This window comes from Capra hircus, chromosome 1, assembly GCF_001704415.2.
Source record: "Capra hircus breed San Clemente chromosome 1, ASM170441v1, whole genome shotgun sequence".
Lineage (NCBI taxonomy): Eukaryota > Metazoa > Chordata > Mammalia > Artiodactyla > Bovidae > Capra > Capra hircus.
This window is the reverse complement of record NC_030808.1, coordinates 21,626,606-21,641,449: the sequence shown is the minus strand read 5'-3', so window position 1 is coordinate 21,641,449 and position 14,844 is coordinate 21,626,606. Positions and strand designations below refer to the sequence as shown.

Below are 14,844 nucleotides of genomic sequence, written 5' to 3'. Positions count from 1 at the left end.
TCAGCAAAGACATTATTGTTGTTGGTGTTGTTCACTTGCTAAATTGTGTCCGACTCTGCGACCCCATGGATTGCAGCACACCCGGCTTCCCTGGCTTTCATTATCTCCTGGAGCATGCTTAAACTCATGTCCATTGAAAAAGTGATGCCATCGAACCAACTCATCCTCTGTTGTCCCCTTCTCATCTTGCCTTCAATCTTTCCCAGCATCAGGGTCATTTCCAATGAGTCAGCTCTTCCCTTCAGGTGCCCAAAGTATTGGAGCTTCAGCTCAGCATCAGTCCTGCCAATGAATATTCAGAGTTGGTTTCCTTTAGGCTTGATGGTTGGATCTCCTTGCAGTCTTAGGGACTCTCAAGAGTCTTCTCCAACACCACAGTTCAAAAGCATCAATTTGTCATTGCTCAGCTTTCTTTATGGTCCAACTCTCACATCCATACATGACTACTGCAAAAACCATAGCTTTGACTATACGAACCTTTGTCGATGAAGTAATGTCTCTGCTTTTTAATATGCTGTCTAGGTTTGTCATAGTTTTTCTTCCAAAATGCAAGCGTCTTTTAATTTCGTGGCTGCAGTCACTATCTGCAGTGATTTTGGAGACCAAGAAAATAAAGTCTGTCACTGTTTCTGTCATTTCCCCATCTATTTGCCATGAAGTGATAGGACCTGACGCCATGATCTCAAATTTTTGGATGCTGACTTTTAAGGCAAATTTTTCACTCTCCTTTTTCACTTTCTTCAAGAGGCTCTTTAGTTCCTTTTTGCTTTCTGCCACAAGAGTGATATCATCTGCATACCTGAGGTTATTGATATTTCCCCCAGCAATCTTGATTCCAGGTGGTGCTACATCCAGCCTGGCATTTTGCATGATGTATTCCCCATATATGTTAAACAAGCAGAGTGACAATATACAGCCTTGATATCAGTTCAGTTCAGTCACTCAGTTGTGTCCAACTCTTTGTGACCCAATGGACTGCAGCACACCAGATTTCCCTGTCCATCACCAACTCCTGGAGTTTACTGAAACTCATGTCCATTGAGTCGGTGATGCCATCCAATTCATCTCATCCGGTGTAATCCCCTTCTCTTCCTGCCTTCAATCTTTCCCAGCATCAGGTCTTTTCCAGAGGTTCAGTTTTGTGCATCAGGTGGCCAAAGTATTGGAGTTTCACCTTCAACATCAGTTGTTCCGATGAACATTCAGGTCTGATTTCCTTTCAGATGGACTGGTTGGATTTCCTTGCAGTCCAAGGGACTCTCAAGAGTCTTCTCCAACACCACAGTTCAAAAGCAACAATTCTTTGGTGCTCAGCTTTCTTTATAGTCCAACTCTCACATCCATACATGACCACTGGAAAAACCATAGCCTCGACTAGATGGATCTTTGTTGGCAAAGTAATGTCTCTGCTTTTTAATATGCTGTCTAGGTTGGGCATAACTTTTCCTCCAATGAGTAAGCATTTAATTTCATGGCTGCAATCACCATCTGCAGTGATTTTGGAGTCCCTCAAAATAAAGTCTGACACTGTTTCCACTGTTTCCCCATCTATTTTCCATCAAGTGATAGGACTGGTTGCCATGATCTTAGTTTTCTGAATGCTGAGCTTTAAGCCAACTTTTTCACTTTCCTCTTTCACTTTTACCAAGAGGCTCTTTAGTTCTTCTTCACTTCTGCCATAAGGGTGGTGTCATCTGCATATCTGAGATTACTGATATTTCTCCCAGCAATCTTGATTCCAGCTTGTGCTTCCTCCACCCCAGCATTTCTCATGATGTACTCTGCATGTAAGTTGAATAAGCAGGGTGACAGTATACATCCTTGATGTACTCCTTTTCCTATTTGGAACCAGTCTGTTGTTCCATGTCCAGTTCTAACTGTTGCTTCCTGACCTGCATACAGATTTCTCAAGAGGCAGGTCAGGTGGTCTAGTATTCCCGTGTCTTGAAGAATCTTCCACAGTTTATTGTGATCCACACAGTCAAAGGTTTTGGCATAGTCAAGAAAGTAGAAATAGATGTTTTTCTGGAACTCTCTTGCTTTTTCCATGATCCAGTGGATGTTGGCAATTTGATCTGGTTCCTCTGCCTGTTCTAAAACTAACTTGAACATCTGGAAGTTCACGGTTCAGGTACTGCTGAAGCCTGGCTTGGAGAATTTTGAGCATTACTTTACTAGCCTGTGAGATGAGTGCAGTTGTGCACTAGTTTAAGCCTTCTTTGGCATTGCCTTGCTTTGGGATTGGAATGAAAACTGACCTTTTCCAGCCCTGTGGTCACTGCTGAGTTGTCCAAATTTGCTGGCGTATTGAGTGCAGCACTTTTACAGCATCATCTTTCAGGATTTGAAATAGCTCAACTGGAATTCCATCCCCTTCACTAGTTTGCTCGTAGTGATGCTTCCTAAGGCACCCTTGACTTCACATTCCAGGATGACTGGAGTCCGAAATGCAGTACTTAGATACAGTCTCAAAAACAACAGATTGATCTCTGTTCATTTCCGCGCAAACCATTCAGTACCATGGTAATCCAAGCCTATGCCCCGACGAGTAATACTGAAGGAGCTGAAGTTGAACAGTTCTATGAAGATCTACAAGATCTTCTAGAACTAACACCCCAAAAAGATGTCCTTCTCATTATAGGCAACTGGAATGCAAAAGTAGGAAGTCAAGAAACACCTGGAGTAACAGGCAATTTTGGCCTTGGAATACAGAATGAAGCAAGGCAAAGGCTAATAGAGTTCTGCAAACAGAATGCACTGCTCATAGCAAACATCCTCTTCCAACAACACAAGAGAAGACTCTACACATGGACATCACCAGATGGTCAACAGCGAAATCTGATTATATTCTTTGCAGCCTTGACATACTCCTTTACCAATTTGGAAGCAGTCTGTTGTTCCAAATCCAGTTAAAACTCTTGCTTCTTGATTTGCATACAGGTTTCCCAGATGGGTAAGGTGGTCTGATATTCCCATCTCTTTAAGAATTTTCCAGTTTGTTGTGATCTACACAGTCAAAGGCTTTAGCATAGTCAATGAAGCAGAAGTACACGTTTTTCTAAAATTCTCTTGCTTTTTCTGTTTCCCAACAGATGGCAATTCCCTGGTGGCTCCAACAGTAAAGGTTGGAGGTAGTTACTCTAATTGTATTTCTTGTGTTCAGGTAAGTAGAGACATGAAACATATTCAAAGATTAAAATGAAACATCCATAGGTGAAAAGTACAATATCTGAGATGAAAAGTGCCCTATAATGGTTAAATAGCAGCTTAGACATTGCAGAAGGAAAGAGTAATGAACTTGAAGACATAGCAAGAGAAACATTCAAAATGAAATGCAAGGAGAAAATTAAATTTAAAAATTCACGGAGCATCTGTGAACAGTGGGACACCTTCAAATAACCTAATAAATTTGAAACTAGAATCCTCAAAGAGTTACTAGACAGTAGGGACACAGCAAGAGATATTTCAAAATAAGTGAAAAGTTTAGATAAAATCTGATGAAATCTATAAACCCATGGATCCAAAAAAGGTCAACAAACACTAATCACAAGAGGTATGGAAAAATTTTCAAAAAGTCACATCAAATTAAACTGCTTAAAATCTGTGATAAGGAGAAACTCTTAAAACCAGTCAGAGAAAAGAGTATTATTTTGTTCATAGCAACAAAGGAAGGATAGTAATAAATTTCTCATTAAACGCAATGCATGGTTTAAGACAGCACAGTAACATCCCTAAAGTATTGAAAATAAAAGAACAACTGTCAAACTAGAATTCTATACCCAGAGAAATTATCTTTAAAAATAAAGACATCATGAAAATGCACAAAAGTTGAAAGCATTCACAACTATCAGATCTTACAAAAAAATCTTAAAGGAGCTCCTTTTGTCATAAGGTAAATTGCACCAGGCTAAAATATGCATCTAATAAGGGTTAGAAGTACACCAGAAATGGTAAATGTATGAAAAAATATGTAAGACTTTCTAATTATTCATGTATTTAAATAGAAATATCTCTTTTAAAAAAGTGATGCACTTTATAGAGATTGTAGCACATGTATGAGAGAAAGGAAGTATACTACTGTAAGGTCCTCATGTTACAAGTGAAGTGGTAATTCACTTGAGGTAGACTGTGATTGCAGGCTTCTCTGGTGGCTCAGACGGTAAAACGTTTGCCTGCAATGTGGGAGACCCGGGTTCCATCACTGGGTTGGGAAGATCCCCTGGAGAAGGAAATGGCAACCCACCCCAGTACTCTTGCCTGGAAAATCCCATGGACAGAAGAGCCTGGTAGGTTACAGTCCATGGGGTCGCAAAGAGTTGGACATGACTGAGCAACTTCACTTTCACTTTCAGGCTGTGATAAAATGAAGATTATAATATAACTCCATAGAAACCACTAATAATCAACTTCTTCCATTGATAAAGACGCTTAAATGGAATCATAAGCATGCGTGCTAAGTTGCTTCTGTCATGTCCGACTCCGAGTAACCCTGCGGACTATAGTCTGCCAGGCTCCTCTGTCCTTGGGATTCTCCAGGGAAGAATATTGTAGTGGGTTGCCATGTCCTCCTCTGGATGGAATCATAAACTCAATTTATCCAAAAGGCAGACAATGAGAAAATGGGAACAAAGAAAAGATGGGACAAACAGAAAACAAAATAGCAAGATGGCGGATTTAAACCCAACTGTACCTACAATTGGAGAAGGCAATGGCACCCCACTCCAGTACTCTTGCCTGGAAAATCCCATGGATGGAGGAGCCTGGTAGGCTGCAGTCCATGGGGTCGCTAGGAGTCAGACACGACTGAGAGACTTCACTTTCACTTTTCACTTTCATGCATTGGAGAAGGAAATGGCAACCCACTCCAGTGTTCTTGCCTGGAGAATCCCAGGGACGGAGGAGCCTGGTGGGCTGCCGACTGTGGGGTTCCACAGAGTCGGACACAACTGAAGCAACTTAGCAGCAGCAGTGGTACCTACAATTACATTAAATTTAAAGATGCAGATACCCTCAATTAAATGGCAGAGGTCATCAACATCATTGGTCATTTGAGAAATACAAGTCAAAAACATAGTGAACAGAAGTGTTTTGTTTTCTACACAAGTATTAGAATAGCAAAATCAACAACAAAAAAACTGGTGAAGGTGCAGTTTTGGGTGTAAGAGAGCAATGGAACTCTGGTAAGTGCCAATGGGGATGCAAAATATTTTTGGAAAACAGCCTGGCAGTTGCTTATAAGGTTAAACATACACTCACAATGAAAGTGAAAAGTGGACATGTTAGTCGCTCCATCATGTCTGGCTCATTGTTACCCCATGGACTGTAGCCCACCAGGCTTCTCTGTCCCTAGAATTCTCCAGGCAAGAATACCGGAGTGGGTAGCCATTCCCTTCTCCAGGGGATCTTCCCAACCCGAGGGTCAAACCTGGGTCTCCTGCATTGCTGGCAGATTCTTACCATCTGAGCCACCAGGGAAGCCCCGACACTCACAATATGACCTTACAATCTCTAGGAACTTAAGATAAATGAAAACTTAGGTTCACATAAAAAGCTGCAGGTAAATATTTATTTTGGCTTTATCCTGGACAGATATAAAAAATTATGAACAAATTATATTTTGCTCCAACTAGGATAAAGGAACTGTGGTATATACATACAATGAAATGCTATGTATCAATAACATTCCATTGATATAAGCAACGACATGGGTGAGTTTTAAATGTCTAAAGCTAAATGAAATAAGCGATATTTAAAAGGCAATATAAAGTTCTGGAAAAGGCAAATCTAGGTGCAGAGGTTGCCAGAGAGCAGGTGTGGTGAGTTGGAAATAAAGGGACAGCACAAGGCAGTTTTTGTGATTGATGAAAATGTTCTGTATATTAATTGTGGTGGTGGTTACATGACTCTATGTGCTTACTAACACTCATAGAACTAAATGCCAAAAAGATTTTACTCATTAAGGAAACATTTTTAAAGTAGATTTAATTCAACTTTTCTCAGGAAGTCACCCAGGTACCTTCACTACAAATATTCCTCTCAGTCCCTAAGTTTGAAAGGCTAGTCTACTGGAAATGCTCAGAAGAACTATATTGTTTGTGTAGTCTCCATCATTGTTTGTTACAGACAGCTAATTATTGACTGAGTTAGATACACAGTTTATTCTGGACCATAAGGCATCACATTTTTATCACTCATACTCCCAATAGTTTGGCAGTGCTAATTCTCATTAATTGCACATTATCTGTATGGACAGATCCAAACAGGAAAAGCAACTAAATGGTTACTGCAATTATCTAGATAATTAAACTTAAAGCATGCATTTCATTCAAGCATCTGTTAGCATCCACAGTCAACAGGGAATGTTAAGAGTTCTGTTAACCACCCACAAAATGTATTTTAGTTTTTTCCCTGAGTATAAGTAACTGCATCTAAATTTGATAAATTTAGCAAATTTTCATAGTCTATGTATTTAGATAGATTTTACATAAAAATTCTGCTTAGATTTTACATAAAAATTAAAATGACACACATGCTTATTTTTTTCCTCTGTGACATATCCTAATGACTTTCTGTTTAGAATATACATAAAACTTAAAATGACACTATTTAGAGTGTAGATTTTAGATTTTACATAAAAATTAAAATTACTTAGATTTTACATAAAAATTAAATTTTTATGTAAAAAAAAGATTAGATTTTTATATAAAAATTAAAATAACACACATGCTCATTTTTTCCTTTGTGGCATATCCTAATGACTTTAGTCTATTTCTACTTAACCAGTGATGGAGTTGTATGTAACACTTGTCTATGTAAAACACGATTAAGAAGACAGTGAATCAAATAATTAGATTCATGATTCAACCATAGCATGTGTGATTATAAGTAAACATGACAAAATATTAATGGTATTATCTCTTAGTTATAGGACTACATGTAAATTAATTTCCCAAATGTCCCACAATGAGAATAACTGACTATATTAATTAGTGAAAAACTTCATTCCTATAAAAATAGCAGCAACTAAAAATGAAGGAAACAATAAATGAAAAAAAACAAGAAAAGTTTGGCTTCCTGTCATGACGAAGGCAATTCTCAGCTAAGAGACCTTAGATATGTTATTTTAAACCTCTGAGTTTCTGTTCCTTTACTAACAAAACAAAGAAAATACTTAACTCATAGAGTTGTTGCAAAGATTGTAAAAATAGTATTTGAGATGTAGTAGATGCTAAATAAATTTATAGAAGACTGACCGCTGAAGAATTAATGCTTTGAACTACAGTGTTGGAGAAGGCTCTTGAGAGGAGATCCAACCAGTCCATCCTAAAGGAAATCAACTCTGAATACTCATTAGGAGGACTGATGCTGAAGCTGAAGCTCCAATTCTTGGGCCACCTGCAGGGAAGAGCTGACTCACTGGAAAAGACCCTGATGCTGGGAAAGACTGAAGGCTGGAGGAGAAGGGGACGACAGAGACAAGAGGGTTGGATGGTATCACTGTCTCAATGGACATGAGTTTGAACAAGATCTGGGAGGTGATGAAAGACAGGGAAGCCTGGCATGCTGCAGTCCATGGGGTCACAAGGACTGAGAGACTGAACAACAACTCAAAATAAATTTAACCACTATTATTCACCTTATAAGAAGTTCACTAATAGTAAAACAAGCCAAACTTCTCTGGGATTCCCTTTACTGCTTAAATCTTCAATGAAGTCATCAATCCTTTATATATAATCATTTTTCCTTAAATCATATACATCATCCAAAAAATACACCTTGGTAAAAAAATAAAAAATCTTTCTTACATCAATTCAGTTCAGGTGCTCAGTCATGTCCAACTCTTTGCAGCCCCATGGGCTGCAGCACACCAGGCTTCCCTGTCTATCACCAACTCCCGGAGCTGGTTCAAAGTCATGTCCATCAAGTTGGTGATGCCACCCAACCATCTCGTCCTCTGTTGTCTCCTTCTCCCCGCTGCCTTCAGTCTTTCCCAGCATCAGGGTCTCTAAGGAGTCAGTTTTTCGCATCAGGTGGCCGAAGTATTGGAGTTTCAGCTTCAGCATCAGTCCTTCCAATGAATATTCAGGACTAATTTCCATTAGGATTGACTGATTTGATCTCCTTGCAGTTCAAGGGACTCTCAAGTGTCTTCTCCAACACTTTTTTAAATACTCGTTCCCTAAAAGAGAAGCTTGAATTGAATTTAAGGCAAATAACTCAAGATAAATTCCATTTTATCAGATAAATTTTTAATCAATGCAGATTTCTTTTTCTGAAGTTCTTAACTCTGCTCAGCCTTCCTATATCCCCAACAACTCTGATGGATGAGGATTATTCCAATCACTAAATTAAAAGAGTGAGAAGTGTGGTAGAAGTGAATATAGTGTTTGGATAAGAAGTCTACAAATTAGCAATGAATGAAACTTTTACAAAAAGGTAGAGGTGTTTATCGGAGAAGGCAATGGCACCTCACTCCAGTACTCTTGTCTGGAAAATCCCATGGACGGAGGAGCCTGGTGCTGCAGTTCCCGGGGTCCCTGCGAGTCGGACATGACTGAGCGGCTTCGCTTTCACTTTTTACTTTCATCATTGGAGAAGGAAATGGCAGCCCACTCCAGTGTTCTTGCCTGGAGAATCCCAGGGACGGGGGCGCCTGGTGGGTTGCCATTTATGGGGTCACACAGAGTCAGACACGACTGAAGTGACTTAGCAGAGGTGTTTATGAGGTTGCAGAATGAGACATAGCTTCACAGAATTTGGGGAAACAAAGCATTTTATTGATGAGTTATTTTGGCTAAACAGACCAATATTTTTCATATAATTATTGACTTGTCCAGTCTGTTGCTTGAAAAATATGTGTATAGATAAAATGAGTATAAGAAAACTTAAATTGGGGACCAACAAGAGAAGGGAATGAAAATGAAAAGAAAGGACTGCTATAAATTGAGCATCTGCGCATGAGTGCTAAGTCGCTTCAGTTGTGTCTGACTCTTTGTGACCCTATGGATGTAGCCCACCAGGCTCCTCTATCCATGGGATTCTCCAGGCAAGAATACTGAATTCTCCATGCCTTCCTACAGGGGCTCTTCCCAACCCAGGGACCGAACCTGCATCTCTCCTGCATTGCCAGGCAGGCTCTTTACCACTAGCACCACCTGGGAAGCCCCCAGTCAAGCATCTGCTAGGAGTCAAATATATATTTTACAAACGACACTGAAAAGCTATGGAACATATTACAAGGCAAAAATATTTTTTAAAAAGCAACTATTTTGTGAATGAGGATTGATTGTAAAATACATTTATATTCAGTTACTATTTTATTTATATATTTATTTATATAATGTACTTTCAATCAAACTTTGTTAAGGTGTGTATTGATTACTTGGTATTTATATAAGTATAATTGCATCTTATACCATTGCATGCTTCGTTGCTCAGTTGTGTCTAACTCTTTGCTACCCTTTGGATTACAGCCCACTAGGCTCCTCTGTCCATGGGATTTTTCAGGCAAGAATACTGCAGTGGGTTGCCATTCCCTCCTCCAGGGGATCTTCCTGACCCAGGGACTGAACCTATGTCACCCAGGTTTCCTATATTGCAAGTGGACTCTTTACCTACTGAGCATAGTTACTAAGCATAGTTACTTAAAATATATGTGCTGTAGTTTTTAGAATTTTTAAATTTATTGATTTTAATTGGAGGCTAATTACTTTACAATAATTTTAACCTGAAACTTCCTGCTTACATTATCCAATTATCAAGTAAAATTATGTCATAATTTTAGACAATTTAAAAAGATAATCACTTATCCTAATTATCAAACTTTTTCAAAAATCATATACACTTTTTTTAATCACAACAAAGCTTTAATCTAAAACAATTTTAGAAGTAGAAAATAATATCTTGTCCCTTAATATGGTAATTAAAATACTGGATTTCTAAAAACATTTAGGTATAATAACCATCATGTTCAATACTCTAGTGGTATGTAAAAAAGCTCATATCCAGTCATCCTGCCGCCGCTGCTGCTGCAGCTGCTAAGTTGAGTCAGTTGCGTCCGACTCTGTGCGACCCAATAGACGGCAGCCCAACAGGCTCCTCTGTCCCTGGGATTCTCCAGGCAAGAACACTGGAGTGGGTTGCCATTGCCTTCTGCCAGTCATCCTAAAACCACATAATTCATATATGAGGCATAGCTTACATTGCAAATATAAATAGAAACACACAGTGGCTGTTCACACTGTTGACACTGTTTAGAGTTCTTAATCTGTATCACCTGTCAACATTACACTGACCTAGAACATCATTTGAGGATCGAGAAGAAAATGGAGTGTGGACAGTGAAGATGGTGGACAAGTCTCAGAATGAATGAACAAACTTTGTTAAAAATGTAAAATAGTTTTGCCAAAATTGCTTCCTTTAAACACCCTTCAGAATTCTAGAGTTTCAATTCCCACATTCTCCCAGGGTACCTTGGACTTTTAATTGGGAAGTTTAAAAGACAAAATGAAGTGTTAATGACTTCAGCACAAATAGCATAACTGTGAATTGGTTTTCTGAGGTTACTCTCTAAGGATAGTTTTTGGATCTTCTTAGCCAAATACTTAACCTCATTAAATCTAAGCTTCATTTATAACGTTTTCAATATTATAAATTCAATATTTTTATATTTTTCAAAAGAACCTTGAAAATATTTAATGAAACCAATACTGAATTAACAAGAGAAGTTATTCTAAAGTAAGTAAAACATAGAGGCCAAAGCTACAAAATTAGATTTAAATGTTTAATTAATTTGATCAAAGAAAAATATCTAAATTTGTACATAAACCCTCTATGTCACTGGAGTAAATTATTAGAGGAGTTACTTCAATATTTATTCTTACTGTCTTATCAGTCAAAATATTAAATTATATCCATGCAGGAACATAAACATACCTATTTAAGAAACCTAACCCCCAACTGTTTGAAGTACTCAGATCTTAAATGATCTTAATTTGCATTCTCTAGCTTACCTATTCATTTATTGCTTTCATTTACAAGTTAACTGTGTCAGCCAGTCAAAATTATGGTTTATAGTAAAATCAATATTTAACTTTAGTAGGATATATTGGACTTCCCTGGTGGCTCAGATGATAAAGAATCTGCCTGCAATACAGGAGACCTCAGTTGATCCCTGGGTTGGGAAGATCCCTGGAGAAGGGAATGGCAACCCACTCCAGTATTCTTGCCTGGAAAATCCCATGGACAGAGGAGCCTGGTGGGCTATAGTCCATGGGGTTGCAGAGTCAGACACGGCTAAGTGACTAACACACACACAGGATATATTACAAGGAGGACAACCTATGTTTAATTAATGTTTTCCCTGATATCAAAATATTTTCAGTCTCTCTGTAGTGGCCTGTGACTTTTGTCACCAACCATCTATCCCTTTCATGTAATAATACCCTCATCTTTCTTTACTCTACCCTCAGTCTATAAACTTTGGATAAATTTGATCCCATCTTGTCTCAAAGTTAAGCATAAATCAATGAAAGAAATTATTTCCCTGGACAATCAGAAGAATCGAATTCTCTGAACACAGTGTGAGGTTCAGAGATATGAATTTGCCCAGTGAAAATCAGTGAGATGCAGTGGGATCTTAAAACTTTATTTCTTTTCCTGTGGGATTTGAACTTGGAATCAAGTAGGTATGGGCAACCGACTTGATACCATGAAGACTGAGAATGAAGCAATGTTAATGCCTGAGCCAAGAGATACCCTGCAAAAATCCTTCATCCTCTGAATGCAGCCAAGCCAGAAGCCACATCTCTCACGGGATTTTCTATTACAACTGGCTACATAGCCCCTTGAGCTTCCCAGAAAGCCTTAGTGATAAAGAACTCACCTGCCAATGCAGGAGAAAAAAGAGATGCAGATTTGATCAGTGGGTCAGGAAGATACCCTGGAGAAGAAAACGGCAACCCACTCCAGTGTTCTTGCCTAGAGAATCCCATGAACAGAGGAGCCTGGCTGGCTACAGTCCATTGGGTCACAAAGTCAGACATGACTGAAGCAACTTAGCATGCACATATCCCCTTTATCTTTAGGAATTTGGGGTTGGATATTCTGTCTTTTGTAAGTTTTATTTTTTTTTTGGAACCCTCACCCCCTACAGTGGGAGTGTGGTCTTTTTTTTAAAAAAAAATCATATTTACTAATGTCTGTGCTGGGTCTTTGTTGCTGCACATGCTTTTCTCTAGTTGCGGTGAACAAGGGCTACTCTCTAGATGCCCTGTGCAGGCTTTTCATTGCAGTGGCTTCTCTTGTTGCAGGGCTTCAGGCTTCAGCAGTTGCATGGGCTCAGTAGTTGTGGCTCCTAAGTTCTAGGGCACAAGCTCAGTAGTTGTGGCATACAGACTTAGTTGCTCTGGGCGTGTGGAATCCCACGGGATCAGGGATCAGGGATTGAACCCAGGTCTCCTGCATTGGCAGGCAGATGCTTTACTACTGAGCTGCCAGAAAAGCCCTGTATAGGTTTTTGTTTGCTTGTTTTGGCCTGCTGTAAACCTCATGCCTATTATAAACACTGTATTGTGCACTTAAAACTTTGCCAAGAAAGTAGATCTCACTTGAAGTTTTCTTACCACAATGACCACAATGAATAAGTTAGTTAGACAAAGGGGGCAGAGGGAGGGAGCTGGCCTTTTGCTTTACCTTTGAAGAGTGGGAGATCATTAATGAGCAAGTTATTTGGTGAAATCTGTACAGCGGGGGTGTATTGATACCATTTAAGTGCCAGAAACAGAGCGTGTAAAACTACAGCAACTACACTTCTTTATTTATATTTACCATCCTGAGGCTCAGAGAGAGATTAATGGAGGAGACCAGGGGAATATGATGGTGCAATAAACTTGACCTCTCTAAGATCTATTTTTTGAGCACTACAAATATAGCTTCTACTCTTATATTTAGTATAGACTTTACATAGTTAAAATAATAGATACAGAGATCAGTTGAAGATTAAAACTCTTGCAGCTCTAGTCCTTTATATATGATTGCCCTCCCCGTCACCAAAGTTTCTTTCTGTCTCTGATATGTTTGTCAGGCAATGGTGTTGCTAATATTCCTAACTGATGATGCCCATATATTTGATATTTTTGTAAGTATTTCAGTCAATGGCAAAAGCAAAATTACCCTTTGACTTTTTTCCATTACAATAACTTTTCACTCATTAACTTTTGAATGACTAAATATTCTCATGCCAAAAGCTTACAAAATAATTTATAAATTATTTCAAAGAATTTTCCAGCCCTCTCTGTGAATATAGACCTCATCTAAATGAATATTCTTACCACTTACCATTTTTATCATTTTTATTCTACAAAAGTTCTTATTTACTATATTCAACATTCACAAAAAGGTAATTGGGAAATTAAGTATGTAGATATAGGAACATAAAGAGAAAATGTTGCAATCAACAAAGGAAGAGACATTTTTAGCAATCCAGAACCCTATTGAAATAACTGTTAAAATTCTAAGGCAGGTATATGTTTAACTTTTTTCATGTATACTGTATCTTATGAAGTAATTATATATCTTTTTTCTCTGCTTGGGTAATGTGATTCCAAAATAAATCTCATTTAAGCCAAAAAATTTTATATACCTTTTAGATTGTCTACTGTTTTTCTAAAATAATCTAAAATATACAGTAAACATTTGAGTACATGAATTTTTAAACCACTCTTTAGCAAAGGAATATTTTCAAGTTTAAAAGATAGCATTGGAATTAGAGTTTAGTTTTCTTACCTTTCTGGATATGTAAGTGATTTTAGCTTGAGAAGCTGAATAGTGTATTTGCACGTGGAACACTGTTGATTTGAGCTTTGAAAATATGCCAAACCAATGCTTGAAATATTTGCAACATCATTTAAAAATTGACCAAGAATCTTGAATTCTTGAAGTTTGTAAAATATTTTGTGCCTCCTAAATATAAAATTTGATATCTCATCATATTAGTAATTTGAAATGTAATACAACTTTAAAATCAATATAACCTTATCAGTGTTAGGTAGAAATACCAATCTTACAGTGAAAAGGCCAAACAATAAAATATGTGACATTTATTAAAATAATATAAACTAATTAAAAACAAGATAAAGTAAAAAGATATGTAACTCCCACACTCAAATATTTGGGGAAAATATTTTGGAGAAAAATCGGGACGTCTTGTCTTTCCGCCTTGGTGTCTAGATTCTACACTTGTCTAAGATTAGAGAATCCATATCTCGCCACTTTTTATAAGCCCCTGAACAGCTATCACCATTCTTTGAATGGACTGGACCCACAGATAATATTCCTTTCCTGCTCTGTGCCACTTTGTCATATCATGGGTCTGCCTGCCTCTAAAGGAAAGAACAAGGGAGGAGGAGGGAAAATAAGAAAGAAGAGGAGGAGGAAAGAAAGGGAAGGAGGAGGGGAGAGAGGATGGGTGGGAGACATGAAGGAAAGAAGGAAGGAGAGGAGAGAAGAGAAGGAAAAGGGGAGCAGGGAAGGGAAAGGAAAAGTAGAGGACCGGAAAATTTTTTAAAAATCTGTTAAAGAAGTTCTTTGTTTGAGGCAACTGTCACACACAGAACGGCTGAAAAGCAACCGGCGGCACACCCAGCACTTGTGCCATCTTATATTTGGCCTGTTGCCTTCTCCTTTGGATTCTCCAAAGCATCTAGACCCCAAAAAGGTTGTTATCACTCCCCTCAAAACCCACCCTGTCAGGGTGACTACCTCCTCTTTCACAGAACATGTCATTGGTCACATCTCTAACTTCTGTCCAAGAACTTATCTAGATTTCTCAGAGATACTTCAAAG

The 14,844-nt window shown here is 38.3% G+C and overlaps 1 protein-coding gene across 1 annotated transcript in view; it reads right to left on the bottom strand.

Moving 5' to 3' along the window:
• LIPI (lipase I) overlaps window positions 1-14,844 on the bottom strand; it is a 60,492-nt gene that overhangs the window by 4,503 nt on the left and 41,145 nt on the right. Inside the window, exon 10 of the mRNA XM_018049348.1 lies at window positions 13,786-13,962. Coding sequence (XP_017904837.1) covers window positions 13,786-13,962 — 177 coding nt within the window. The remainder of the gene's footprint in view (window positions 1-13,785; window positions 13,963-14,844) is intronic.